At 52.1% G+C, this 25608-nt stretch overlaps 1 protein-coding gene across 1 annotated transcript in view; it reads right to left on the bottom strand.

The window, feature by feature from the left end:
• WDR1 (WD repeat domain 1) overlaps positions 1 to 16342 on the bottom strand; it is a 40739-nt gene extending 24397 nt beyond the window's left edge. Inside the window, exons 1-2 of the mRNA XM_069495225.1 lie at positions 16042 to 16342; positions 15482 to 15603 (exon numbers count right to left, since the gene is read on the bottom strand). Coding sequence (XP_069351326.1) covers positions 15482 to 15603; positions 16042 to 16057 — 138 coding nt within the window. The 5' untranslated portion in view covers positions 16058 to 16342. The remainder of the gene's footprint in view (positions 1 to 15481; positions 15604 to 16041) is intronic.
• Between the last annotated feature and the right edge of the window lie 9266 nt (positions 16343 to 25608).

Below are 25608 nucleotides of genomic sequence, written 5' to 3'. Positions count from 1 at the left end.
AAAGTGTGAGTAAAAGTCTTTTGAGAGATCTACGAGGTAGGTGTTGCGAGGGGAGGAGACCTGTACACTGAACCTGATGGCAGCTGTGTTCTCATCGGAGCGTGGGCCGCCAACTGCAATAGAGCAATGCTGGAGGCCACACACCTCCCTCCCACGCCACGATCCTGTCACCAAGTACCAACTCCCAGCCAGACACACCTCTTCCAAATCAGCACCGTGTCGGCGTTTAAGAAATGGGAGCGTCTCACACAAACTCTTGGGCTTAGAACCTCAGCCCAGGCCTCCAAGCAGGTAGGGGTGCCCAGCTTTCCCAGAGGACCTCAGGCCACATCAGTACCCCCCACAACTCCAGCTGGTTCCAGTGAAAACAGTGCTTGTTTAAACAGTGCCTGTTTTCTTGGTCAAGCCAAGGCAAGGGAGGGCAGCAGCAAAGAGTTAGGCCTCAGGAGCTGGTGCCCCAGGTTCAAATCCAGCCTCTGCCACGTCCAGGCTTTGTGGGCCTCACCAAGCACATGGCCACCATGTTCCTCCGTACAAAAAGGGGAAATAAGAGAGCCCTCTCACAGGGCTTCTGTAGGGTTTGACAAGTTAACACATACAGTCTCAGACTAGTCTTCAGTATGCAGGGAGCACTTGACACGACTCAGCCAGGACTAGTTGTGAATGAACTGAGGCCACCAGAGACCCTGCACTTATGAGCAGACACAGAGCCTGAGCCTAGACTGGGCCAGGCCCTAAGACTCGGAAGGCCCATGTAAGGACTGTCCCTGGCACTCAGCTCAGCTGTGGGGACAGACAAGAGGAGATGCCAAGTCCACAGGAACAGCACTAACTGGGGGAGTCCCAGAGAGCCCGGGGTCCTCTGGGTGAGGTCCTGGTGTGTGGCCAGAGGTAAGTTCCAAAGACAACCTGGAGATCTGGTTAGTGAAGTCACACCGCCAAACAGCTCAGCGGGGAAAGAAAAGGAAGTCAGCAGAGGCCGGCAGCTTCAGAGAAGGAATGCTGGGTGTGCAGGAAGGACACGCACACGTGTGCACACGCTCCCTCATGTGTACTCACAAACACACACTGCCCCATGGAGAGCACAATGCTCCCCAGGATGGGGTGGAGGGCATCTCACTTTCTACCCCAGGACTGGGCCTAGAGCTCTCGCCTCCCTGGGCTCAGCGAGCCACTGCCTGCTCCTCCCATCAGCGCAGCCTCCGGTCCAGGCCTGGCTTCCCGGCCACCTCCCACCCACCATCTCACCAGCCAGACCATCATCAGCCTCCTCCACGGGCCCTGCTTACTTGTGTAATTCTTTTCAGAAGAAGCCGGGGCAGGAAAGAGACAGGAGGGGCCCAGGGATCAGGTGCTCAGGCCCTGATCTGATGAGAACAATGCTGCCACAGTCCCCGAACACTGGCTGAGGGCCTGCTGGGGGCCAAGTCGTGTGCGAGGGGAATAGTAGTGACCCTAACAGACCAAGCGCCTGCCCTGCAGAAGGGTCTAGAGAGGGCGCAGACAATAAAAGCATACCTTCCATTTCATGTCCGTCCACAGGGCACCAGGAAGAAAAGCTAAGCAGTGCAGGGACAGGGGAGGATGGGGGAGGCTCCCTCCCTCCGCAAACTCTTGCTCACCACCAGGACAAGGGGCTGCACAGGGGAGTGACTGTGCTCAGGGCATCTGCATCATCCCTGTGCCCCATGCGCAAGTGCACAGAGCTGCTCAGCAAACCCATGGGGCGAAGCAGATGGGGCGGCAGGTGGGAGAGCCAGCCCTGCAGTCCCAGGGAGGCTTCTGCTCACAACGGGGCTGCAGCCTGGTCTTCCCTTGCCTGAGCAACCCTCACGGCCTCCATCCTTGGGCACAGGTGACCCTCCCTCCAGGAAGCCTGCCCTGGGCCTAGGGCCAAACCAGACATCTGCCGCTCTCTGCACCCCAAGGGCCATTGGGAATCACTGCCCGGTTGCTGAGGGGACTGGGCAACAGGGGCAAACCACTAGCATGGAGCTATCTCAGGAAAAACAGAGGATGGGGCCTGCCCCTGAAATGACGCCTGTACTTTGAGAACCATCATGCAAGAATGCAGGCTCCCAGCGGGCAGAGACTGACTGTCTCGTTCAGTGCTGGAGGTTCCCAGGCGTGGAGGTTTCAGCAGCCGTGGACCAGTTAGCCTGGCAGGATCTAAAGAGCCCACAGAGGGCTGGGACCCCACCTGGGAGTGAGCTCCGGGCTTCCTGAGGTACTGGGAGCCCTTCAGCCAGCTGGGCACACCAGGTACCAGGTAACCCACTTAGTGAGCCAGCACTTCCTGAGCCGCCCTCCTCCTCCCTCCAAACCCTACACACCACACTATTTTTAGCCCAACTCCATCTCTGCAGCAAACGTTCCTCTGTAACCCTTAACAATCACTTCACTCTATTCAAAGAAACGTTATTAGGTATGGAAAACCTGATCACCACTCAAGAATACCTGGACAGAGTAAGGCCTCAAACCCCCTTGGTTCCTCCACCATATCAGGGTGCTTTTAAAAAGAGAAAACAGACTCATGGTCATTATTTACGGGGACCATCCTTTGCGTCAGTCTCAGACACAGCCTTCCTCGTGGATTCTGCAGGAACATCCGAAGGCCATTGATTTCTGTCTTGTTGAAATCCCCTTTGGGACCTGGGAGAGGACAGGCCTGGGCCTGCAGGCTCTCGGCTTGATGCTGACAGAGCAGGGCAGCTGTGCCAGGCAGCGGGCAGAGGCCCTGCCAACCACATTCCTCTCCTGAGAAGACACTGCTCAGAGCACCCGCCTCTGTGTTAAACACAATTGAAAAGACGTTTGGGCCAAATCTTGGGGCTTTAAATGAAGAGACATTTTGCCGGCAAGCAGGGCCAGGGGAAAAAATAAATCACGGGGCTAAAATAGAACATGAGATATAAATTAGAGCAAGTTTTACAGATGGAGTTGGAGTCGATCTCAACACTAAAATCATTAAGTGCCTACTACACACCAGACTCCTGGCCCGGCCCTCACCATGATCTCGGCTGGCCTGCCGTCCCAGCTGGATCGGTGCAGAGCCCCAGTTTTGCTGACAGTGTGGTCACCCTGGGGTTAAGCAGTGCAAGAGCTGTGGCGCACTGCATCAGCATCCTCAGCTCACAGGAAGGGAAAACGAAGGCCCAGGAAGGGAAGTTCTTCCACTAAGGCTACACGGCTAGTAAGGGGCTACTATGGTTTGAATGTGCCCCCCAAAAAGCATGTGCTGGAAAGTTAATCCCCAATGCAAGTGTGGGAGGTGGGCCTAATGAGGTGATCAGGCTACCTGAGCTGTCCTCATGGATGGCTTACTGCTGTTATCAATGGGGGGGGATTCCTTATAAAAGGACAAGTTCAGCACCCGCCCCCGTGCTCTCTCACCTTCTCTTTCCTCTTCTGCCACTGGATGACGAAGCAAGAAGGCCCCTCAGTTCCCAACTCCCCAGCTCCCAGAACCATAAGCCAATTCATTATAACTACCCAGTCTGTGGCATTCTGTTGCAGCAGCACAAAATAGACTAAGACAGGGCTGAACCCAGGTCTTCCCCAATCCCAAAGCCTGCTGTCTCCCAGACAGACATAGACCCTTCAGGGACAGGCTGCTGGGCACACGCAGGGCAGTATAGGCAGAACCCAGCAGCACGTGTGAATCCCGCCCTTCCCTCCCGGTCGTCTAGCTTGTTCAGCAATGTGGTTGTGGTGTCACTCTCCAGACATGCTGACGGGGCCCATATCAGCTCACGCACTTGGCTCCCCCTGGGGCTGGAAACAGGGCTAAGCAGGGCAAGCAATAAATATTTGTTGAGCATGTGAATGAATATAATTGAGTGAATGAATAATTGGGACCCCACTCTAACTTCTGTGCCTCCTGCTCTCCTCTGTAAAGGTAAAGCTCTACCTCAAGGAGCTAAGTGAATAAAGCTCCTGTAAGCATGAAGATCTTTCCGCCCCTTGCCCAGCCTTCTCCGCTGCCACACAAAAGCCCAGGATGAAGAGACCAAAGGCCCAGTCCACAAATACAACATAAGCGCTTGCTTTGAGGCCAGCACTGTGTCAGGTACTGGGAAAGGACAGCGGACAAGAATGACACAAAACAAAACTACAATTCAGATACACACGTAGTGAGCTCCAGCACGTCATGTGGCTACCCGCAGAAGGCCTCTGGCCAACCTCACAGGAGCCATTTCTGTTAACTTCTGAGTTGGAACCAACTGGAACACTCTGAACTACATAGCATATTTTCTAGAACTAAGGCCAGTTCTGGAATGGAGCACTTCAGTGGCTTATACTTTCCTTGTCAGCCCCAGCTGAAACTATGTACATTGGTTCTCTCACCTGTCAACTAAACCCTCTTCTCTCTCCCCATCTCCCCCAGCCAGGAGCCCAGCTCAGCCTTGGGTCCCGAGTGCCACCTGGGCCACACCACATACCTCCAGAGGCGACGTAGAATCCACTGGGCGCGTACTTGGCCACCACCACCTGATGGGCATGCTCCGTGTAGATGTCGGCCACGGCTGGGTTCTGCAGGGAGGAGACCTCAGAATGAACCGAAGGAACACAGCAGCTAAGCTGCTTCCCAGCTCTCCAAACGAACACATTTGTGGGAAAAAAATGACATGCATACAAACACCTTAAGTCAAAACCTCCATAAAGAAAACCCTAGAAGCATACCTACACCTGCCTATCTTTCGGTGATAGAATTTTAGGTAGTTTTAACTCTTTTTCTTTAGTCTATGATTATAGAATTCAGAGTTTTTTTCTTATCTGCTTTTATGTCCTTTTCATAATATGGAATATATATTGGTAAAATATATACATGAAACGAAAGTTTGATTAAAAAAGCCACCATGGTTCCAATCGTCCTCTACTTGTGGGAAGCTGCCAGTTGAGGCTGCCTGCATCCCAGGGCTGCCGTCCCAACTCCCCCAGGCTGAGCACCCTCTCACTCAGGATCAGCTCTCCCCAGGCTGCCCTTTGATGCCCAAATGCCCCAAACAGAGCTCCTGGCTGTGCCGTGCAGGGGTGGAGTGGGGCACGCAGCTGGACCCTTCTTTGTCAAAAACCTGGGTTTGGGATGAAATGTCGATTCCCCACTCGCTTTTGCAGCACAGACAGACACGCACACACACAGCTATTCTCAATGTGCCTCCACAGTAAAGCTTTCTCTTGGGAGGGAATAAAGACATGGCCATCTAATCTCTCTGATACCTGCTGTCAGACTGCTATAAACCAAGTGTTCCTTGAGAAGACAGCTTCCTACACACTCAGAGCTGAGCACCAGTGAGGCTGCCCAGCTTCCTGGAGACTGCTCAGGCACATCTAACCTGACCCAGTACCTACCACCCCAGCCCCCTTGTCTCCTGTGGCCCCCTTGACAAGAGCCCAGGGCTTGTACTTTCCTCAGCCTCCAGGTCCTAGGACCCCCATGCTGCCCTATGCCCAGAGACTGAGACACACACCCCAAACCCCAACCCCCCCCCCTGCCATCCTGTCTAAGCTCCACCTCTCTGCCAGTGCTGAGCCTGTAGCCAGCGGCACCTGCCCTGCCTGGGGCACCTACTCACCCATCAGGCCTCCCTGAAGCGACACCTCCCCCATGAAGGCTCTGAAGGTGGCTCCTATACTGCTAGCGATATTGTTCTTCTGTGTTGGCAAAGTGTTTGGCACGTCCCTGAGGCAGGCACAACACACATCACAGTCCCTAATGTCCTTGTCCATGGCCCCCAACTTTTCTGTGACCTGCTTAAGGTGACATTCACCTCTTTAGCCATCACAGCACTTAGCAAGTAACGTGCTCAATAAATGGTTTGGGGAGGAAAAATATTTTACATAGTCCTCCTCTTTCATCCCTAAGACTTAACACTTAGCATTACGTGACGCAGTAGATACTTGTAATATGTGATTCATGATTTAACCCATTTTGGAATAAACATTTGCTATAAATTAGAAAGATATCAAGATGTCGACTATCCATCCAAAGAAGATAATACGAATGGTAAACAAGCACATGAAAAGGGCTGAGCATTACTAGTTTTTTGGGAAATGCTAATCAAAACTACAATGAGATACCACTCCACACACACTGGAACCAATACAATTAAGAGACTGATGTCACCAAGGATGACAAGGATGGAGGGCTGGGGACACTGCAATGTTCATACACTGCTGGTGGAAATGCAAAATGATACAGCTGGAAAATAGTTAAACATACACTTATCATACAAAATACCAGCAAACCCACTCCTAGATCTACCCAGGAGAAATGAAAGCACATGCCTACAAAGAGACACATGAATGATGTTCACAGACACTTTATTCATGATAGCTTCAAACTGGGAACACTCAAATAACTATCAACAGGTGAACAGAGAAACATGCTGTGGTACATCCATTCAATGCAATGCTGCTCAGCCCTAGAAAGGAACGAACTGCAAATGCTCAATAGCAGGAAGGAATCTCAAAAGCTTATGCTAAGTGAAAACGCCAGGCAGAAAAGACTACACATTGCATGATTCCCTCCATATGAAAGAAAATTCAAGGAAACGCAAACCTAATGACAAGGAGTGGATTAGCAGTAGCTAGGGGCAGGGGTGGAGGGCAGCTTGAGGATAGACGGAGTATTCTGTGTCATGACTTTTCGGTGGTGGTTATGCGACGAGATATACACACATACACATCAGTCAAGACCCAAGTCATATACTTAACACTGACAGATTTTACTTGCATCTAAATTATACCTCATAAAACTAAGCTGCTGGTTGTCTACTGAACGTCTGCCTGATGCACTCCTCTCCTGCTCAGATTAGTCCTTCGTATTTCAACGTTCTGACACAGACCAGTTTCCTCACAAAGCATGTGTCAAAAAGCAACCGTCGACAGGCGACACCTCTGAGACACTGTCCTGGTGCCCACTCATGGCCGACTGAGAGTGCTCCGCTCACAGACGGGGCACACCCCTTCCACCCCAGCCCTTGCTGGCTCCTGGTGACCTCTGCACAGGCAGCACCATCTTCGAAGGGTGGGAAGGGCATCCCAGAGATGGAAGATGACTAGGCAAGACCACGGAGTAAGTTCTGCCCCTAAAAATTCCTTCCCCTAAATGGTCAGGGCTGTGTGTAAATCCCCAGGGGCGCCCGAATCCTGCCTGCTCCATGAATCACTCACTCGTTTGTATTCTAAATACAACTGGGTCAGCGTGGGGGGAGACACTCCAAACTGCAGATAATGACTTACATCTGAGTCACAGCAACCTCCTGCCCACGCTGCTCAGCTCCCAGAGGGAGGCCGCTTACTAGAGTCAGAAAGACACCTCCCCTGTCCCTACTGTCACTGCTTGTTAGGTTCATTCCAGATCAGCTGGGTCCAGATGGCACTTGGACACCCCCTCCCTCCTATGGTCTTGGGGAAGGAGAACAGGAAGCCAATCCCAGGGCCCAGCGTGCAGTTACTGCTGCAGGCAGGAGCTTCATCTCCCAGCAGGGCTGGGGAGCCCCTGCCTGGGGGAGCCCCTCCTCCAGGGCCTCCTTCCTGTGCTGCCGCGGAGGCCTCACCCCAGGCTGGCCCAGCCTTTCTCCTTCTACCCTGGCCAAGTTCTTCCTGTCCCTCCTGGGGACAGCAACAACTGCTTCCTGACTCATCTCTCCATCCACCAATCTGCCAATCTCTACCTCATGACCCTGACAACCTCACGCCCTTGCTGCAATCCCCTGCCCTGGCTCCTCCTGGGAGCTGCCCCGAGGGCCCCCCCCCCAACCAGGATCCCCAGGCTTTGTGTCTCCCTGACGTTGCCAGGAGCTCCCTGGGCCAGGCCTGCCAACCCACCGACCTGTTACCCTCACCCCGAGCCCCACTTTGGGGCCAGCACAGGCGTGGCTCCTCTACTCCGTGCCCCCACCCTCCAGGGGCTGGGGCAAGACCTTGGGACAAGCCCCAGAATTCTGCCATCACCCCTTAGCCACCCTGAAGAAATCAGGGGCCTCCCAGAAGACACAAAGGATGTCTGCACTCGAGGAATCACACGTGTGACAGAGTCAGGATCCACAGTCGGCGACAAGCACTGGCCCATGAGAGCATTCCGGCAATGCCCTCACAGGGCCAGGTTCGAGGCCCAGTGGTAAGGATTTGGAGTAGCAGCTTTGGACTCTCCCCAGGAAGCTGGTTCTGCTCTGACTTTCTCACTGTCCTCAGACTTGACCACGCCCACCTCTCACCTGTGTGCCAGGGCTTCCTGCCCAGAAACAACAGTTGGTCTTTTTTCCTGGGAATCCTGTCAAAGGGGACACCTGAAGAAACTCCCCTCAACACCTTTACAATTTCTTTCCTGCCTTCGTCATGCAAACAAGCTCACAGAAGGAGAGTTACCCAACTGCGGCTAAGCTCAGGGCAGCATCGATTCAGCCAGCTCTGCCGCTCCCGAAGCTCCTACATCCCCACGTCCTCCCCCTCTCGGGCAGTGAGGAAAGGGTCAGAGGTCAGTACACCAATTTACAGATAGGCTGTGACAGCACAGGGTCCCAGGCTTTGGCACTCTTATCGCAGCTCCTGGCCCACAGCGAACCCAGTGGAATATGCTGGAAGGCTGGGGAGGCCCCAACCAAAAAAACATTTCAGCAGCACGATACAGTGGTGCAAAAGGCGCCTCCTTGTGCTCTTCTCTAGTAGCGGAAGCCCCGGGCTTCCTCCACAGTCTCCCAGGCAGAGCGCTGGCTTTCCATACATACCTGGGAGCAACAGAAGCTCACAGCAGTGCCTGCTGTAGCTGACCTGTGTGTTAAACACCACTGGCAGGGCCCTTCTGCTCACTGGTGACTAAGGCCAAACCCGAATGACTGCAAAGAAACCCAGCTCCAAAAAGCAGCAGCATGTTGCCCTTCTCCTAGTTATCTTCTAAGACCAAGGCAAAGGCCACCTCCTCCAAGAAGTCCTCCCTGATGCTCCAAGCTAGACATGATCTCTCCCACCCCTCAACACCCACCTTCCCTAACTTACCACCCTACTGCTCTCATTACTTTCCACCTGGTACTACACATTTTTGTACTCTACCTTCCTTCTGCACTAAGAAGACCCCATGGAGGGCCGGGCCTTTGTGGCTGCCCCCAAAAGACCAGGGCATGGCTGGACCCTGGTAGCTGTTTATCAAGAAAGAAACTACCACCCACTCACTATTCGCTCTCAGGCAGTGTGTGGACCCTTCAATGGATTCTCTTTGAAACCTCACACTACCTCCCACAAGGAAGGTGACCTCATAACCTATCTTACAGGCAAGAAACCAAGGCACAGAGACAGCGAGTGACGTGCCCTAGGCTGCCCAGGCCTTGAACCGGGGCACAGATGCTCCTGACTTGTGGTGTGTTTATCTGATGGACCCCGTGGTAAGTTGAGGAGTGTACTGACTGTGCACCACTTTCACACCATCACAGTCAAACCACTGCAAGTCAGGGACCACCTGACATGGTGCCAGTGTTAGTCTGATTCCTTAACTTGGAGAATACAAGTTTGCCGGCAATGGCCAGCAGTTATGTCTCAGAATTGCACAGAGCCAGGTCCTTCAGCTCGTGGGAGAGGTAGGGTGGTCACTCACTGCCAGCCACGCCCTGAACGACCTTCCCTGCCTGCTCCCCAGCTCAGCCCCACAGGCCTCAGGCCAGGGCTGGGAAGACTTGGTGTGTGACCCCGGGCACAGCAGTGATCCCCACGGGATGATGCATTAACAGGACACCACCACCTCCTTCTGTCCTCCCCTCTCCCGCTACCTGCCCAGGATCTTGCTGAGCAGTCACAAGAGTAGACTCTGCCCCTCCAGAGCTTCAGTACCCTCATCTCCACAAAGAGAGGCAAAGGCAGATGTGTACCGCCTTGGCCCAGGCACTGAGACGCTTTGTGAACAAACTCAGTTAAACCCTACACCGACCCCATGATGCTGTGCTTACTCTTACACGTGGCAACGGCAGAAAACAAGGGTGAATACGCCAAGTGCTCGGCCACCACCCAGCACAAATGCACTTGGCAAAGACTAGAGAGGTGCTCAGGGTTACATGCTCCTTGGAGAACAGTGAACGGGGTGGGGACAGGACTGAGGCTGGAGGGTGCTGGCCTTTTTTTGGGTAGACACAGGGAGCAGGGGGTAGGAGTGACAAGCAAGCCAACCAGGGCTGAGGATCTACAGGTCTAAGGATCGGGGCATGTCACCAGGGTAGGGAGTGCCCACTCACCTGCGACAGTGGGAGAGAAGCAGAGAGGGCCCCTTTAAGCCCAGTGTCCACAGCCATCCCTGACAGCACCCTGCGGAGGGCAGAGACCCATTCAAGGGTCAGACTGGCAGGGGAGCTGAAGGAGCCTCTCCGGCCACTCTGTGGCAGAGGCTCTCTCCACTGGCCTCAAGAGTGAGGCGGAACCTTTTCCTTTACATCAAAGATGGCTTTAATATCCCTCCCCTCCCTCCAATAGGGCAAGAAACATACCAAGGCCACCCCATAGGCATACACGGTGGGGCTGAGAGGACCCAGGTGCACATGGTATTTCCTGCCGGCACTCTCCCTACCTCTGCTCTGTGTCTGTCTCAACTCTCTTCCTGGAGAACTCTTATTCATCCCCCAAGACCCAATGCAAATGTGCCACTTCTCCAGCAGCTCTGTGGCACAGCTGGTTCTTCCCTCAAGTTCTCAAAGCACTCAAGACATACTTCTTTCAAAGTGCTTAACTGGGTACATTAGAAGGTTTTTGTTTGTTTTTTTGAAAGAGAGTCTTGCTATGGTGCCCAGGTTGGCCTTGAACTCTTGGGCTCCAGCGATCCTACCATCTCAGCCTCCAGGGTAGCTGGGACTACAGGTGTGAGCCATGCCTGGCTGTTTACCATAATTCTCAGCCTTGGCACTACTGGCATTTTGGGCTGGATAATTCTTTGCTGTAGGATGGTCCCGTGCCTTGTAGGATGTCTGGCAACATCCCTGGCTCCTACTGAATGGCACAAAAATGTCTTCAAACACTGCAAAATATCCCCCAGAAGAATGAAGTAGGGGCAATATCACCCCTCCCTGAGAACCAGAGTTAAATCTTTGCCCTGTGGCTTACGGGCACGGCTCAGCAAGACAGGGTAGGGAATGTGTGCTGGGAACGTGAAGAACCAAGGCACGGTTGTACCAGATGAGCATGCCCCAGACTGTGCATTAAGCTTTGACCAGCTTCCTAATTGCCCTCCCTGCCTCAAATCTGAGGTACAGCACTCTCTCTCTCCTGCAGATCTGATCTTGTTACTTGTCTGCTTGACCTTTAATGGTTCCAGTAACCTCTGGAATAGGTCCGGGCTATCCTAGGGGTGCCTGTGCCACCTGCCACCACTGGACACCCAGGACCTCCCCAGCCTGGGTTGCATTCACTCCCCTCAAACCCAGTGCTGCAGCCACGAGCCAGATCCACTGTGGCCTCCTGGATGTGGCTCCCTCTGCCCCAGCGTCCCCTGACTGGTGCCTGCAGCCACTCAGGTTTTCCTGAGATGAAGGACCCATGGTGTTTCTCTGCTTCCTTGAGCTGTGAGGTGGTCAGACAGAAGGCCTTGAGGTCCCTGGCTCTGGAGCTGGCGCTGCTGCCTGCATGTTTCCGGCCAGGGGGTAATCAAACATACCACTTCCTTCTGCTACCCAAAGATCATTTCACCCAGGACAGCGAGCTCTGTTTGGGCAGGGCCTCTATCTTGTACCCCATGAGGCCAATGGCTGTTCCGGTCACACTGCAGGGACTCGGCAGGCATGCAATTAGATGGGAGGGACGAGATCAGTCCTCGAACTCTCTGGCCCACTGCCACCACTCTCAACCTGCAGGGAACATACTAGGGGGTCTTTCTGTGCATGATTGGTACAAGATCGCACCAAGTGACACTGGTCAGAGAATTCAACATTCCCCAAACTGGTCCGCACCCTGTTCTAGGAGATGAGTCCACTGACACCATGCTTGGATGTGCAGCAAAACTGCTATAAACATTTCACCCCCTGAAAATACATTTTATAGACATAACTTTTCCAAATGTATATTTCAGTTCTGGAATCTAGGAACTGAATACTTTACAAAGCAGGTCCCAAACTTGCCTGCATAGCAAATCCACTGGCTGTATCTGGCAGCATTTGAGAGGCCTCTGTCGGGAAGCTCACTGGCAAAAGCTGGCTTTTTACAGGGGAGGGATCCTGGGAGTTTAGAATTGTGAACAGGTTCCTTCAGAGCCACTGGGAGTAACCCTTCCCAGTCTTTGCACAGAGGCCACAGAAGGCAGAGGCAATATAGGCCTAACCAGGCTGTGCCCACAGGACAACACAAACTAGAAGGAACCACCTTAGATCCAAACAGGTGCCAGCACTCGCGGGAAGCCTTCCTTAGGCCCCCTGCATGCACGAACCACCCCTTCTCAGTGGGTAACTCATCTCAGACATGGCGTACATGCTGTTCACTGGAATCTTACTTCTGGAGCTCTCTCTTTCTGGAAGCTTAGTGTCCAGATGGTCACCATCACAACATGCTTTCACTCTGCAGAGGACAATTTCCCCTCCAGGGGAGGCAAAGGGCTGTGTTATCAGAAGTAGATTAAAAAAAAACCCAAAAACCAAAAAACTACCCCTTTTCTATAAGCTTAAGAAGTGCCATTATGCTGCGTTCACTAAACAACTTTTAAGTCAACAAAATAAATGACAGAGGTAGTTCCAAGAAGCAAATCGGCAAGGGTACTTAGGGTACTTAGCTTTGAAAGAAGGTGGATCCCACCAGATTTAGGCCCATTAATCTAAACCAGGCTGAGCTTTTCCTATTCTCATGCAGCAAGACCTCAGTGATTGCCTATCATCTCCATGACCCAACGCCGCCCAGCTTTCAAGGTCTTTCAATCAACAAATAACTTATTGAGCACCTACAGTGTACCAGGCACTCTTCTAGGTGTGAGGACATGCAAAGAATGAAACAGAGAAAGAGCCCTGCTTGCCTGGAGCTGATGCCTAGTCAGGGTAGATGGGTAGATAACCTGTGTACAATTGTAGGCAGTGTACATAGGCGCTGCCCTTTGGGGAAGGACACATGGGAAACCCAAATGTGGTTTGAGGTACATTAAATCTGAGACATCAATTAGATATCAGTTAGGCCTTCCATGGTCTGGTCTCAACCTCCCTTCTTCCCTCCTTCCTCCCTGAGCCTGGTTTCCAACTAGACCTTCTTCCTCCCAGTACCCTGAATGGTTGTGAGAACTCATGTCTCATTTTTCCCCAGGAATACTTTGCTCTGATAAAAAATACCTTTATTTGAGTACTCATGGTCCATCCATCAAACTAACAAGAAACTAAGGACCTACATCTGGCACAGGAGGGCTAGTAGCAGTATCCCATGCTGTCCTAGCACTGCAGAAACTTAGATGGGAAGGGAAAGACGGTGCACACTCAGGAGAGAACAGCAAACCCCAGATAGAGATTAAGAATCAAAATCTGAGTCAAGCACAGTGGCTCATGCCTGTAATCTCACCACTGTGGGAGGCCAATGCGGGAGGACTGCTTGAGGCCAGGAGTTCAAGACCAGTCTGAGCAAGAGTGAGACCCAGTCTCTACCAAAAATAGAAAAATTAGTAGGGTGTGATGGTGCATGCCTGTAGTCCTAGCTACTTGGAAGGCTGAGGCAGGAGGATGGCGTGAGCCCAGGAGTGTGAGGTTGGAGTGAGCTATGATAAGGCCACTGTGCTCTAGCCTGGGCAACAGAGAGAAACCCTGCCTCTCAAAAAAAAAAAAAAAAAAAATAAAATAAATAAATAAAATCTCTAGAGCAAGTAGAATGGGTTTCATAAGTCAGGAAAAGCTTCCTACAAAGGGGGTGCTGTCTGTGGCTGTGAACAGCTTCTCCATTGGAAGTGGCTCAGTTATTCGCCTAATTCACCTTGCCGTGCCTGACTCCTCTTCAGAGTGTAAGAGGCCCATGAGGGTGAAAGGAGATGCTGCAGTTTTAGAAGCCTGCATAGCACCAGACACGTAGCAGGTGCTTTATGTGGGGTCTCCTACCTGGAAGTGAATGTGGACTGCAATGAATATGTGCAGGCCTTGTTAGGGGCAAAACCTAATATTCTACTGCTCTGTATCCCCGAGAATACTTTAGTGCATTTCATCTGTCAAATTACTAAGCGAGCACCTCCTTAGGTTTGTCTCAATTTTTATTTTCTCAAGATTGCAGGACCTTACTCTGGGGCATTCCAGATCATTACTACAGAAGTCCTTAGTGATGTTTCCCCAGTTCTAAGTGAGCACGGATCAGCCTTCTAGGAATCTGTGTGACTAGCAAGTTGGTTAGCACCTTCAAAGCACATTCACACCCACCCCCTCATTTGAGGTGCCCGGCAATCCCGGGCAGGGCAGAAACCGCCAAACAGAGCTCCATCTTCCAGCTGAGGAACAGCAGTGACTGGCTGGCTTAACCAGAGTCGGGGCAAAGCCAGCAGAATCTTGGGCCAGGAAATTGAGGCCCACAGAGCCCTCAGTTCTCTCAGCCAGCTGTGAGGCTCCTGGAGGTGAAGCATGCCTGAGCAGGGACAACCCCAACCCACCAAGGGGAATCACGGTGACATCCCTTGTGAGCCTACGGAATCAGAATCACCAGGCCCAGCACAGGAGAAACCTCCCAAGTGGCCGTGGTGGCACCTCCAGCTTCCATCCCCCTTCCATCACTCAGGCTGAGGAAGGGAGAAGAAAGACTAAAACGTGCAATCCTGGAAGTGAGGGAGACCGACAGGAAGACTAGGTCACTTTGATAATTATGGAGGAACAACATGAATTTGCAAGGATTTCCCAAGGAGGAGCTGGCTCTGGAAGCATTTTAAGCCTGGGTACAGGGTGCATGCAGAGAATGATTCATGGGAATAAACTGGTTCCTGTTTTTGCTGTGGGGCTCAGATCCACAGTGGCAGATCAGGCTGAAGTTCACAGGCTGGGGTGTTACTAGGGGCTCTACCACAGAGGGAGATGGAGGGTATTAATAATGAGCAAGCCCAAGTGCTATTTACCAAGTGCTCACTGTGCGCCAGGCACGGCTGGGCTTGAGACATGCGTCAGCTCATTCAGTCTGCCCAGGTGGCCAAGGGACGTGGAGAAATCATGTTTCACAGATGAGGAAATGGGGGCTCAGAAAGGCCCAAGTCCCCAGTCACACCTAGGTCCAAGCAGCAGGTGACTGGGTCTGTCTGATCCCTCAGGTCCAGAGCCCTCGCACTTAAGGTCTAGACTAATTTGAGCCTCAGTTTCCCCATCAGGAAAAAGAGGAAATGGCCCTGGACAAACTTGAAACCTTATTCTGGGCTCCTGAGGTGTGGCTCCTAGGCTGAGGGGGCGTGGCGCCCTCTCCCTCCCCAGGCTACTGGGCAGGAGGTGAGGGCGTGGAAGGGAAATTCAGAGAATCCACCAATTCCTAAGGCAGCGCTCAGGCACGGAACTAGCGCCTTGCGGGAGAAGGGGGTACTCACGTCGATGTTCCTTAGGATGACACACTTTCCATTGGTGTACAGAAAATTGTTGCCCTTAGGGTCGCCGCCAATGATTTTGGAGACGCCCCTCTCCACCTGGGGGAGGCTGGCGAACACCTTCTCTGCGGAGACACAAACGCGGAAGGGCACATTAGGGGCAGCCCCTGCCTCGGCCCACCCAGGCCGGGTAGAGGACGAAGGGGACCGACAGGGAGGAGAGAAGGGCCCTGGACCGGTCTCAGCCGGTCACCTGTTGCCTCCGCCGGGAGGGGCGGCCGCCACTTTAAGGAGCGCAGGAGACTGCGCGACTTCCTGGTCGGCGCTCCGGGCCGGGCCCTTCGGGGACCCCGGGGCTCTGCCGGCTCGGCACGCAGCGCCAACTTTGGGGTGCCCCCCGGGCGGGGCATCGCCGTCCGGCACCCCGAGGGCAGGCGGACAGGCGGGGCGCTGGCCAGCGCCCGCACCCCTCCCCCGCGCCGGAGACCCCCGCCGCCGCGCCGAGGGCCGAGGAGCCGGGGCAGCGCGGCGCCCGCCCAGGGGCCCCGAGTCGCGGCACTTACTGATCTCGTACGGCATCCTCGCCCACTTGTTACCGCGCCGCGCTCGCCGAGAGCCTCCGGGGCCGACCCGCGCTGCGAATCAGACCTCGCCAAGGCCGAGCCCGGGGACTGGGCCGGAAGGCGGCGCCGGGCGTGCCGGGCGTGGAGGGGGCGGTCCGAGGCCGGGGCTCCGAGGCCAGCTCGCGCCTGCCCTGCGCGCTGCCGCAGCGGACGCCCCGAACCCGGAAGCGCGGCCCCGCGCGCGGCTCGCCCCCAGCTTTGACCATATATAGTCAAGCGCTCAGCTCGGTGGCTGCGGCCCCGGCGAGCCTGCGCGGACCTGGCCGCGCCCCTCCCCCCGCCGGCCCTGCCCCGCCCGACGCTCCGCCCCGGAAGTGACGTTAGCAGCACGCCCCGCGGCCCCGTGAAAAGGCGGCGGGAACAGCAGACGCATTCAGAATCGTCCGGGCAGCGCTAGGGTGCTCTACTCTTCTTGTGAGCTGGCGCTGGCGGGCTGCTAGAGGGTGCTTTCCCGTGGGGGTTTCAGAGGCGCTGGAAGCCCTGGCGCGCTTCAGTAGGAGCTCGGGGAGCCTTTTTCGTACTTGTGCCTGTGTGGCGGGCGTTCTGGGTCCTTTCTGTTGCCTGGCGTCCTGCCGCTCAGGGTTTGCAGGCGGGAAGCGGGGTGCTTTTTCCTCTTTTTCTTTCTCTTTTTTTGTTGAGGCTGAGTCGCCCCTCCTCGAAGCACTGCTGTGGCAATGAACTTTGGGGATGTGCCTTGCCTGGCCGACCGCTCACTAGCCCTCTCTCGTGCAACTTTCTTCTAGAAAGCTAAGCCAAGAACGAAAAGGGTGTAGGTTCTAAGAAAACCAGGGGCACTTCCTAAGGAAGTTAAAAACTCTAAAAATCGGGGTAGTGGCTCACTAGGAAGGGGGGGGGGCAAGGGCTGTGAGTAGTTGACGCTTTGAGCCTCGCCTTTCAGTAGCGTGGGTACAACCCCTCTTGGGGTCGGGGGTCGAGGAGGGTGGTAAAGCTAAGATGTAAAGCACCTGTGGGTACTTCAAACATTCAGATGACTCAACCTTCAAGTGCTCTCTAACTTTCCTTTTCTGTCTAATCTGAAAGTTCTCTCGGTTTTGCTTTCAAAATGTACCCAGGTTGATAACTTGCCACCTTGGCCCCAACTCTGTTGATGAGCCCATGTCCTGGCTCGCCTGGGTTTCTCGTCTGGACTCTCTTAAGCTCCTACCTTACCCCACCTTCTCAGTGTTCACATAGCAGCTGGGAAGTCTGTTCCTCAGTTTACAGGGGCTCCAAGTCTCATGAAGTAAAAAAAAAAAAGAAAGCTAAGGTCCATTACATGGTCTCCTATGCCCTATGTTACCGTGTCAGGGTTGCTTCAGGCTCTTTATCTACTGCCCTTTCTCATCTGTACCTTGTTCCTTTTTGCTATGGTGTACTTGGCCTCAGTGCTCTAAGATTGCCCCAGGAATGTACCTGACCCCACAATCTCTGTTGCCTACCTGAAACTCTCCCCAGAAACCTAACCCGTCTTTCAAAAGTACTGTTGCTCAAATGTCACTTTCTCAATGAGTTTCACCTGCCTTGATTCCCTCTTAAAATATAGCCTTCTGCTTCCATGCAAACACTCCTGTTCCTCCTTTCCGTGATGTTACTGGTTGTCGAGTATCCCTGGCACCTGGGCAATGCTGCTCACTTAAAATTTCTGATCAAGAAATAATGGACGTGAAAGGTAGCTTTGTGAACTGAAGGGCCCTAAGGATGTCAAGTCTTTGTGCAAAATGCTTAGATTCCTGAAGCAGAACATGGCCCACAGGTGGGGGCTGTATCTGCTCTGAGAAACCAGGATTTTAATTATCACATCTCCTTAATGAGACTGTACGAGCAAGTGCTACAGCTGCATTCACCCTAATGCATTTACGTAATAAGACTATCATGAGGGAAGCTGAGGTGCCAGCTTCAAGCTCTTGCAAGCTAGTAAGCTCAACGGATGTGCACGAAGCCTTGTTGGAACTGACAATGAAAAGGAAACTAAAGCAAATCTAGGTGACACATTTCCAAACCCCTGGCTGCTGGCCCATGGCTTAACTTTAGCTTCAGAGAAAATCACATGTTGAAGCTGGAAGCCGTAGAATAGGGTGGAGTTTTTTGCCATGAAAACTAAGTATCTTGAAGATGATAGACTTAGCAATTTGTGGGGTTTGGTAGGAGAGGGCTACCAACCAGGGTATCTACTCTCGGGTTCTTCCTGTGGTGTAAATCTGTCTTAGCTGTGGGGGCTTAGTGATGCTCATTCCTAGTCCCCACCCACGCCTTGGTTAACATATCTTGTTAATGGTGGTGCCCCTGGTGTGTCCACGTACTCCAGGATCTCACATCTCTCGGTCTACCACTTCTTTCTTTGCCCTCTTCACCTGTATAATCTCCTTGGCATCTCCATGAGAATTTCTGATAGGCACCTGTTGAGGCCCAACTTGCAGTCCCAATGAAACAAAACGGTCACCTTCCCCTCTCCCCTGTACTCTTCTTGGGATGGTCTTTCCAGGAGTGGCATCCTTATGTCTCCAGCTCCACTGGCCAGAAACCTCACTCACCCCCCCTACACAAGCCTTCACGAAATCCAGTCACCTTGAATGTCTGTATCTCTTATCTGTTCCATCTCACTAACATGGCCCAGTTCCAAGCTTCACCTCGCCTGGCTACCTTACCCACTTCCTGACCAGTTTTATTCACTGCATCTGCTTGGAGCCACTCAGAATGACTTAAATCAGAATGACTTAAACCTGGTCAGCCTTCGGCTCCTATATCTTCAAGGACCAGCATCCTCCTATGTGTACGAGGCCTTGGAGTGTGCCCAGCCCCTGCCTGGCTCAAGCAGCTAGTCCCCTAGGCTGCCCTGCTCTGCCGAGCACCTGTTGCACCTATTTGAGTCTTCCCAGATGCCTCTCAAGCTATACTTTCATATTACACATTCATTAAAAAACAGATCAATCTGTTAGTCCCTCTGCTCTCCCCCAAACAGCAGGAAGCACATTTGTCCACTGAGCCCCGTGCGTAGTTCTGGAAAACCTGAAGCTGATTTTTGCATTCTTTTGAGGAAATGAGCCGACATAAGTGTCACTTATTTGCACCTAATTACAAAGTATAAACTAGTGTGTTTAAATATACTGCCTGAAGCAACTCTTCAAACAATACTCATCGAGGAAAATGCCAACTCAATCCAACTTGGGGCTAGCTTTGAGTAAACCAGCTTCAATTGCTCGAGTTGGATAACTCAAGCCAGCACTTAATTGGCCTCAGGTGTTGGTCTTAGCGTCCCCTCGAGGAATGAGTTTAAGGTCAGTTCTGAGTGATTGGTCATGTAGCAGAAGCAAGCCCTGGGATGTGGCTTCGCAGGAGTCATCCTTGTCCTCTGAGCACGCTTTGCCTCTAAACCCTGTTTCTAGCTCCATAAACCGGGAAATATGTGACAATGTGCAAGGCCTGTGTGCTTGGAAACTTCAGGGAGGAAAAAGCAATGGGGACAGTCCTGAACTTCCCTCTAAGGCCTATCAACCTACTTCTGCACTTTGAACCTCACGTGATACAGACTCGGAGGAAAGGGACTTCCTCTTTCCTGTTCTTTCAGCTGCGCTGAGACCCTAGGAAGAAGGGTCCTGTGCCAGGTGCTGATTCTGCAAGTGGTTGCCAGTGGGCATGTTTACAGGCCTGACCTGTGGTAGGAAGTGGGTGCCCACTGTCCCTGAGTCTACCTGCAATGTTTTGGGTACATGGTTGGCTTTTCAGATCTTAACTCTCAAATAGTCCCAGTTGGATTGAGTCCTTCTGGTCAACTAGTTATGACGGGGGGTGGTGGTGAAATTTGGGGAAGCTACAGGTTACCCACCTTTGATCCTGGAAGTCTAAGGTGGGGCCTAGGGTTGCCCCTTCAGAAGGGAAGAGCTGAGGCATCACTCCCAAATCTCTCTGCTTTAGTCCTCCATGTCTATCAGATGACTGATAACACACAGACCCTGACCTGCCTACACAAACGGTACTCAAAAGTGTTAACCTCTGGGTTATAAATTCTTAGGCAAGAAGTGAATTCTTCACCCAACCCTGGGTGAGCTTGTTCACTGTATCCCTTCTTGGGGTCTGTGTGTAAATGCTTCTATCTACTGAGCAGCAGCCCCATCAGGAAGTGGATTTTGCACACAGGTGAACACCTGATACCTGTAACCAGTGCTAGATGGCTTTCAAATCCCTGCAAGTTATGGAATCCTGGGCGTAGCTTATTTTCCTACTTGATATCTAAGATGTGCTTCCAAGAATTAAACATAACTAGTGCAGTTTTAAACTAGTAATAACAGTTCAGGGGACATACACCAATCCAAGTCTGTTTCTTATCCTCTTAAAACTATCTTGCAGGTACCTAAAACATGATTTCTCCGAGGACCAGGTTAGGGTTAACTGGCTGGAGTCGAGCCTTATTTGGGAGATACCAGGGCCTAAGCCTGTGCCCTACACTGCTTGAGATTTGTCTCAAAGGAGTTACACTATTCCCTGTCCCTTATTGCACAGAGAACTCACTTGAGAATTCAGCTGCTTCTCTTGCCTTTCCCTGCCTGATAGGAAGTGGTAGGGTGAGGCCCGGGTGATGGTCCTGGCCTCCCCTCTCTTGCCTGTCCTCCTGTCTTCCTCCCAGAGCCCCTTTCTGGAACCCAGTGCCTTTCTCCTCCCTCGTGTGTGGAGCACCTCCTGTGAGCTAGGCCCTGGCTTGTGCGCTCCCTTGGCTCTCATGTTACACTGGGCGAGGGGACTTCTGAATTTGGACAAGTCTTAACCCAAGTGGTGTAACCAGGACTCGCACTCAGATCTGCCCTCTTCAAAGCCTAGGCTGTTTCACTTGAGACGGCAGAAAAGAATGGACTAAGACTTGCAAGTCTTAGTTGTGCTTCTTAAATAGCCAACTTTATTACAGTAAATGTGGAATCCAGTGGTACTCTCGGCCAAGTTGAAGAATGGTGTCAGTTACTCTCCAGTTGAAAAGCTTCATCCCTTTGGGCAAATACTCAGACTCCTATAGCTTCTGCCTTTTTTTCTTAGGCCAGGGTGACCAGGCCCTGGCTGGCCTCTAGTGGTGTGGTTGGCTTGTAAGCTGCTTGGCTGAGTGCTGGTGTCTGGCCTGGTTGTGCCTGCGGCACAGGGGCTTGGCTAATGTGGTCAGTTGGTGTCCTCCAGGATGTCTGGTCTGAGGATCATGCCAGTGCCTGTTGCTGATATGGAGTTTTCAAGCATGGGTGGTTCTACTTTCCTTCAGTAAGTTTGCTTGTGTAGACCCCCACGGCCTGTCTCTGCCCATCCACACACCATATTGAGTGTTCAAGAACATTCTGCGGAACTGGATCCAGCCTCCTTCCCAGGGAGTGCTGCTGCATCCAGAAGTCCAGCTGGCTTCTGCCAGCACCTCCCACTGCTGACCTGACCCCTTGGTTAGTAGCCTGTGGCGGCTGCTTCCAAAACCTTTACTACTAGCCTTTTTTAGTCTGCTTTTCGCTGAACACGTAGACAAAGGCCCAGCTTCTTTCTAAAGCATAGAAAACAATGCAGATATTTTTGGCAGCAGCTCTTGCCCCTCTGTTGCCATGGAGAGGTCGCTGACGAGCTGATGCCCATTCTCGTGCTTCCTGACCGACCGCTAGATGGGTCTGGGGAACTGTATGTGTGTAGTTCAGCCTTTTTCCGACTCTGGACTCTGGGCTCTGCCTGCTGAGCAAATGCTCTGATCTTCTTCCCAAGTGGTCATGTTTCCAGGTGGACATCACTCAGCCCACCAGCAGGGATCTGGAGTTGTCCAGGTCTGTGTGGCTGGGATGGGAGCGTATTACTCTCCTAGAACTGCTTGCCACAAAGGCACCACAAACCCAGTGGCTTAAACTTTGGTTCTAGAGCTCAGGAAACCTTGACCCAAGGGCGGTGGGCAGGGTTGGCACCTTCTGAGGGCTGATGGAGAATGTTCCAGGCCCCTCTTCTGGCTTTCTGCAGGCTTGCTGGTTAATCGTTGGTATATCTCAGCTTGTAAAGATCTTCACTGTGATGTGCCTGCATCTTCATGTGGTCTCCTCACGTGCGTGTCTTCACTTTCCCCCTTTAACAAGGACACGAGTCTTACTAGATCAAGACTTAACCTTTCTAGTTTTACCTCATCTTAGTGGCATCTGCAACAACTCTATTTCTCAAATGAGGTCGCATTGAGACTCTGAAGCACTTCTACATGAACTGGGAGAAGACAGTCCCTACCAGTATCTGAGGCAGGGCTTGCCTCAGCCTCCCTCCCCTAGACCACAGCCCCAATCCCCAGCCTCTGGGCCCCTTGAAGGAAGTAAAGGCAATTGAGTTTTCTTTGTCCACCTTGCTGGTAATACTGGCACTTACACCACAAAGGCGCTGTCGCCCATTCCAAGTCTTACTGCCCTTGGGAAAACCACAAACCAGGGTACAGTCTGAGATCAGGTGCCTGTGCTACATCTGCTTGGTCAAAGGGTCACTGAAGTGACAGGCACCTATTCCCTATCCTAGGTCCTGGCTTCTGTCCTAAAATGTTCAAATGCAATGGCTGGCTTTAAAATAACCACTAGAACACTTCCTGTTCAAGAGTTACTCGGTTTCTGCCCCTGCCCGTGAGCACTGTGGGACCACTTCTCTCAGCTTGGATGGTGTGGCCATAAGGTACCTCTGCTTCCAAGTGCAGCCAGAGCTTAGGTGGTAGCCACAAGCTGACCCAGGGTCACGATGCTGTCTCAGTGCGGATGCTGACCGCCTCCCAGCCCCAACCTGTGGGCTTCAGTCACTACTTGATGGCATTGTCAGGATTGGACTAGGCCTTTATACTCAAGAAAACCTCATGACACATGTCGTCTATCAATAGATCAAAGGGAGATTCCAAAGGGGAGATGGGAGATGAATGAGCTGAGACCTGGATGCTGAAGTCAAGTAGCACCACTACGTACACTTGGGAACATCTGGCAACTGGCATTTATTTTAAACAAGGTGTTTAGTCTCTGTCCATCGAGTTACCTTTGGCCATGGCTATTCTCAAAGTTGGTACCACGGTTGTGTCCTATTGGGAGATGCTGCAGTTTGCCCATGGTGGAGGCTTATAGACGTGTTGGGACATAGGGAACGGTAGACCCTCAGGCAGGCTTGTCCCTGCAGATTAGAGAGGACCCAAGGCGGTGTTAGGCCAGCCACACACTTAGGGTCTGCTTGGCACTGTGGATGTTGCATAAGTGACTCAGAATCCCATTGAGTTTTTTCTAGTGGTGTAGGGAAGGTGGTGGTCTAGTCCTTTCATGTCCCGTATGACTTGTAGTAATGGTTTCCTGGCTCTAAGAGTGGTATCAGTGTTCCTTGTAAAAATCTAAAACTTGAACTACAAATGCTCAATCATAGGTAGAACCGACACTGTCAGCCACTGAGTGCTTATTGCAGCATTACAAACTTTGTATAAAGCTTATTTCAGCCTTCCCCCAAGTGTTCTCCCAGTCACTCCACCCCACAATCTAGCACCAAAAGGAATCTCCAGCTAAATGCTTCGAGTTCCTCCCTTGACTATGAAGGGATCCAGCTTAACACCAGGATACCTCAAACTATGTGGACTACAACCTGTGGAATGGTGCTTAAACTCTAGACAAACTGTATACCACATGTTAATGTGTATGCTGAAAGGTCAGACACAAGTATAATCCTGGCGTTTGGTTACCACCTACGTTTTTATCCCCCTCTCTGAAGTTCTTGTGCATCTTAAGAACATACTCTGGGGAGGACCTGGCTGTACTGGAAGCATGCTGCTTGGAAGAATGCGAGTGCTGTGCCTGGGCTGAGTGTGTGTCAGGTAGCTGGAGCCTGCCAGGGTTGTGAGGTCAGGATTTCTTAGAGGACTCCAAAGTTGCGATGTGTGAAGAATGAGGAAAGTTGAGAGTAAACGATGTGCTCGGGAAAGTCTGCCCAAAGGGGAAGGCTTGTGTGGAATGAGGGGGGTAGGGGTGGAAATAGGAGCCAGCAAGAGAACAGCTGTGGCAGTTCTGGGGGGTCCCCAAAGCCCTCTTAAACTCAGATGCTGCCCTCATGGCAGAAAGTGTGAGGACATCAAATACGCAGTTCAGACTGATTGTCGGGTCACTACTCTGACCTCATTGTGGGAGGGGGTGTGGTGGACCAGCTGGGACTCTGACATGGGCTGGCATGAGGTGGTGGCCTGTAAGAGGGGACAGTAGCATGCCTGAGATACACAGGCAGGGGACAAGGGGACACAACATTGTACTTTGTGGGGAGGAAAGGAGCCTAGGGATGTCAAACTTCTGGCTTAGACGACTGGATGGGTGATGCTAGTCACTTAAAAGCTTGAGACATCAATCGTTGGGATCTGGCTGCCTCCTTTGAACACACTGGTAAGAACTGACGCTCCTGAATCAGCAGCAGCAACTTCCTCCCAGGAGCCCTGCCACACTGTGAAACTGCTGCCAGGTGGGTTTTTCTGATAGAGCTTAACTTTTTTCAAAAGCCACTTTACATGTGTTTAGACACAATAGTCTTCACTTACAAGGGTTAAGTGAGACTGTTACTTTCACAAGGGGTAGGGGAAGTCATGCAGCCAAGCTTGACTCAAACCTGTCGCATTTCAAGTTCCTTGGGTCCACAAAGGAAGTGACAAAGTATGGATGTGCTGGGCAATGGTGTCAATGCTGTCAGTCTCAGACGTTGGGGTGATGGCACCCTTGGGTGCATTGCCCTGGCTTGGGATCCTGTTGTATCCTGACAAGCATGAGCCTGAGTCTGGCAGCCAGATTAGCCAATCCCACTTGGGCTGTCCTGTGGGCCCTGACGTTTGTCCTTGGGACTGTGTCCACTGTCTTATCTGCATTGTCCCCACTTAGTGCAAGCATCTAGATCTGGAATGCATAGCTGGCTTCCTAATGTGGAAAACTCCTGTGCAGCCCTTGTTAAAGTCGAGGAATTAGTCTCAAAGTTCCCAAAAAGCTATATCAGACTAGGTAGCAAACCAACCAATTCTCTCTGGTTGGCTGGCTTGTTAATGATATAATGAGCCTAGTTATGCTTTGTGTTAGAGGGAATTGGCTGAACTCGGGGCTGGGGAGAGTATATTAGATTTGTTGGTAAATGAGCTCCAGGCTTAAAAGGGGGGGGCATATATTCTTCATTCCCATGGCAAATCAATCACTGCAACACGACCAAAATTACTAACATAGCAAGTATAAGGGACTCACATGAAATAACAGCTGCTGCTTGAAGTCGCTGGTGTGCTCGCAGCTCTCAGAATCTTAGGGTAGATCTTGTTTTGTCACTTATCTGTTCTTCTGAGCTAATCATTTGAGTAGAACTGAGCAATGTACCCAACCTTTAATCTGGTCCTGTGGGCAGGAAGCTTGATTCTTTTCTCCAGATGCGTGCTGTGGGTATAACATGTGGATAAGTTTTGGACATATGTCATGAGACAGGATATCTATAGCTTTCTCACTTTGCTTGACATGTGAGTCTCTAACTTACAAAAACAGACGAGTGGCAGAACTG

Source organism: Eulemur rufifrons, chromosome 19 (genome assembly GCF_041146395.1).
Source record: "Eulemur rufifrons isolate Redbay chromosome 19, OSU_ERuf_1, whole genome shotgun sequence".
Taxonomy (NCBI): domain Eukaryota; kingdom Metazoa; phylum Chordata; class Mammalia; order Primates; family Lemuridae; genus Eulemur; species Eulemur rufifrons.
The sequence above is the reverse complement of the archived record's forward strand: the minus strand, read 5'-3'. Positions and strand labels throughout refer to the sequence as shown.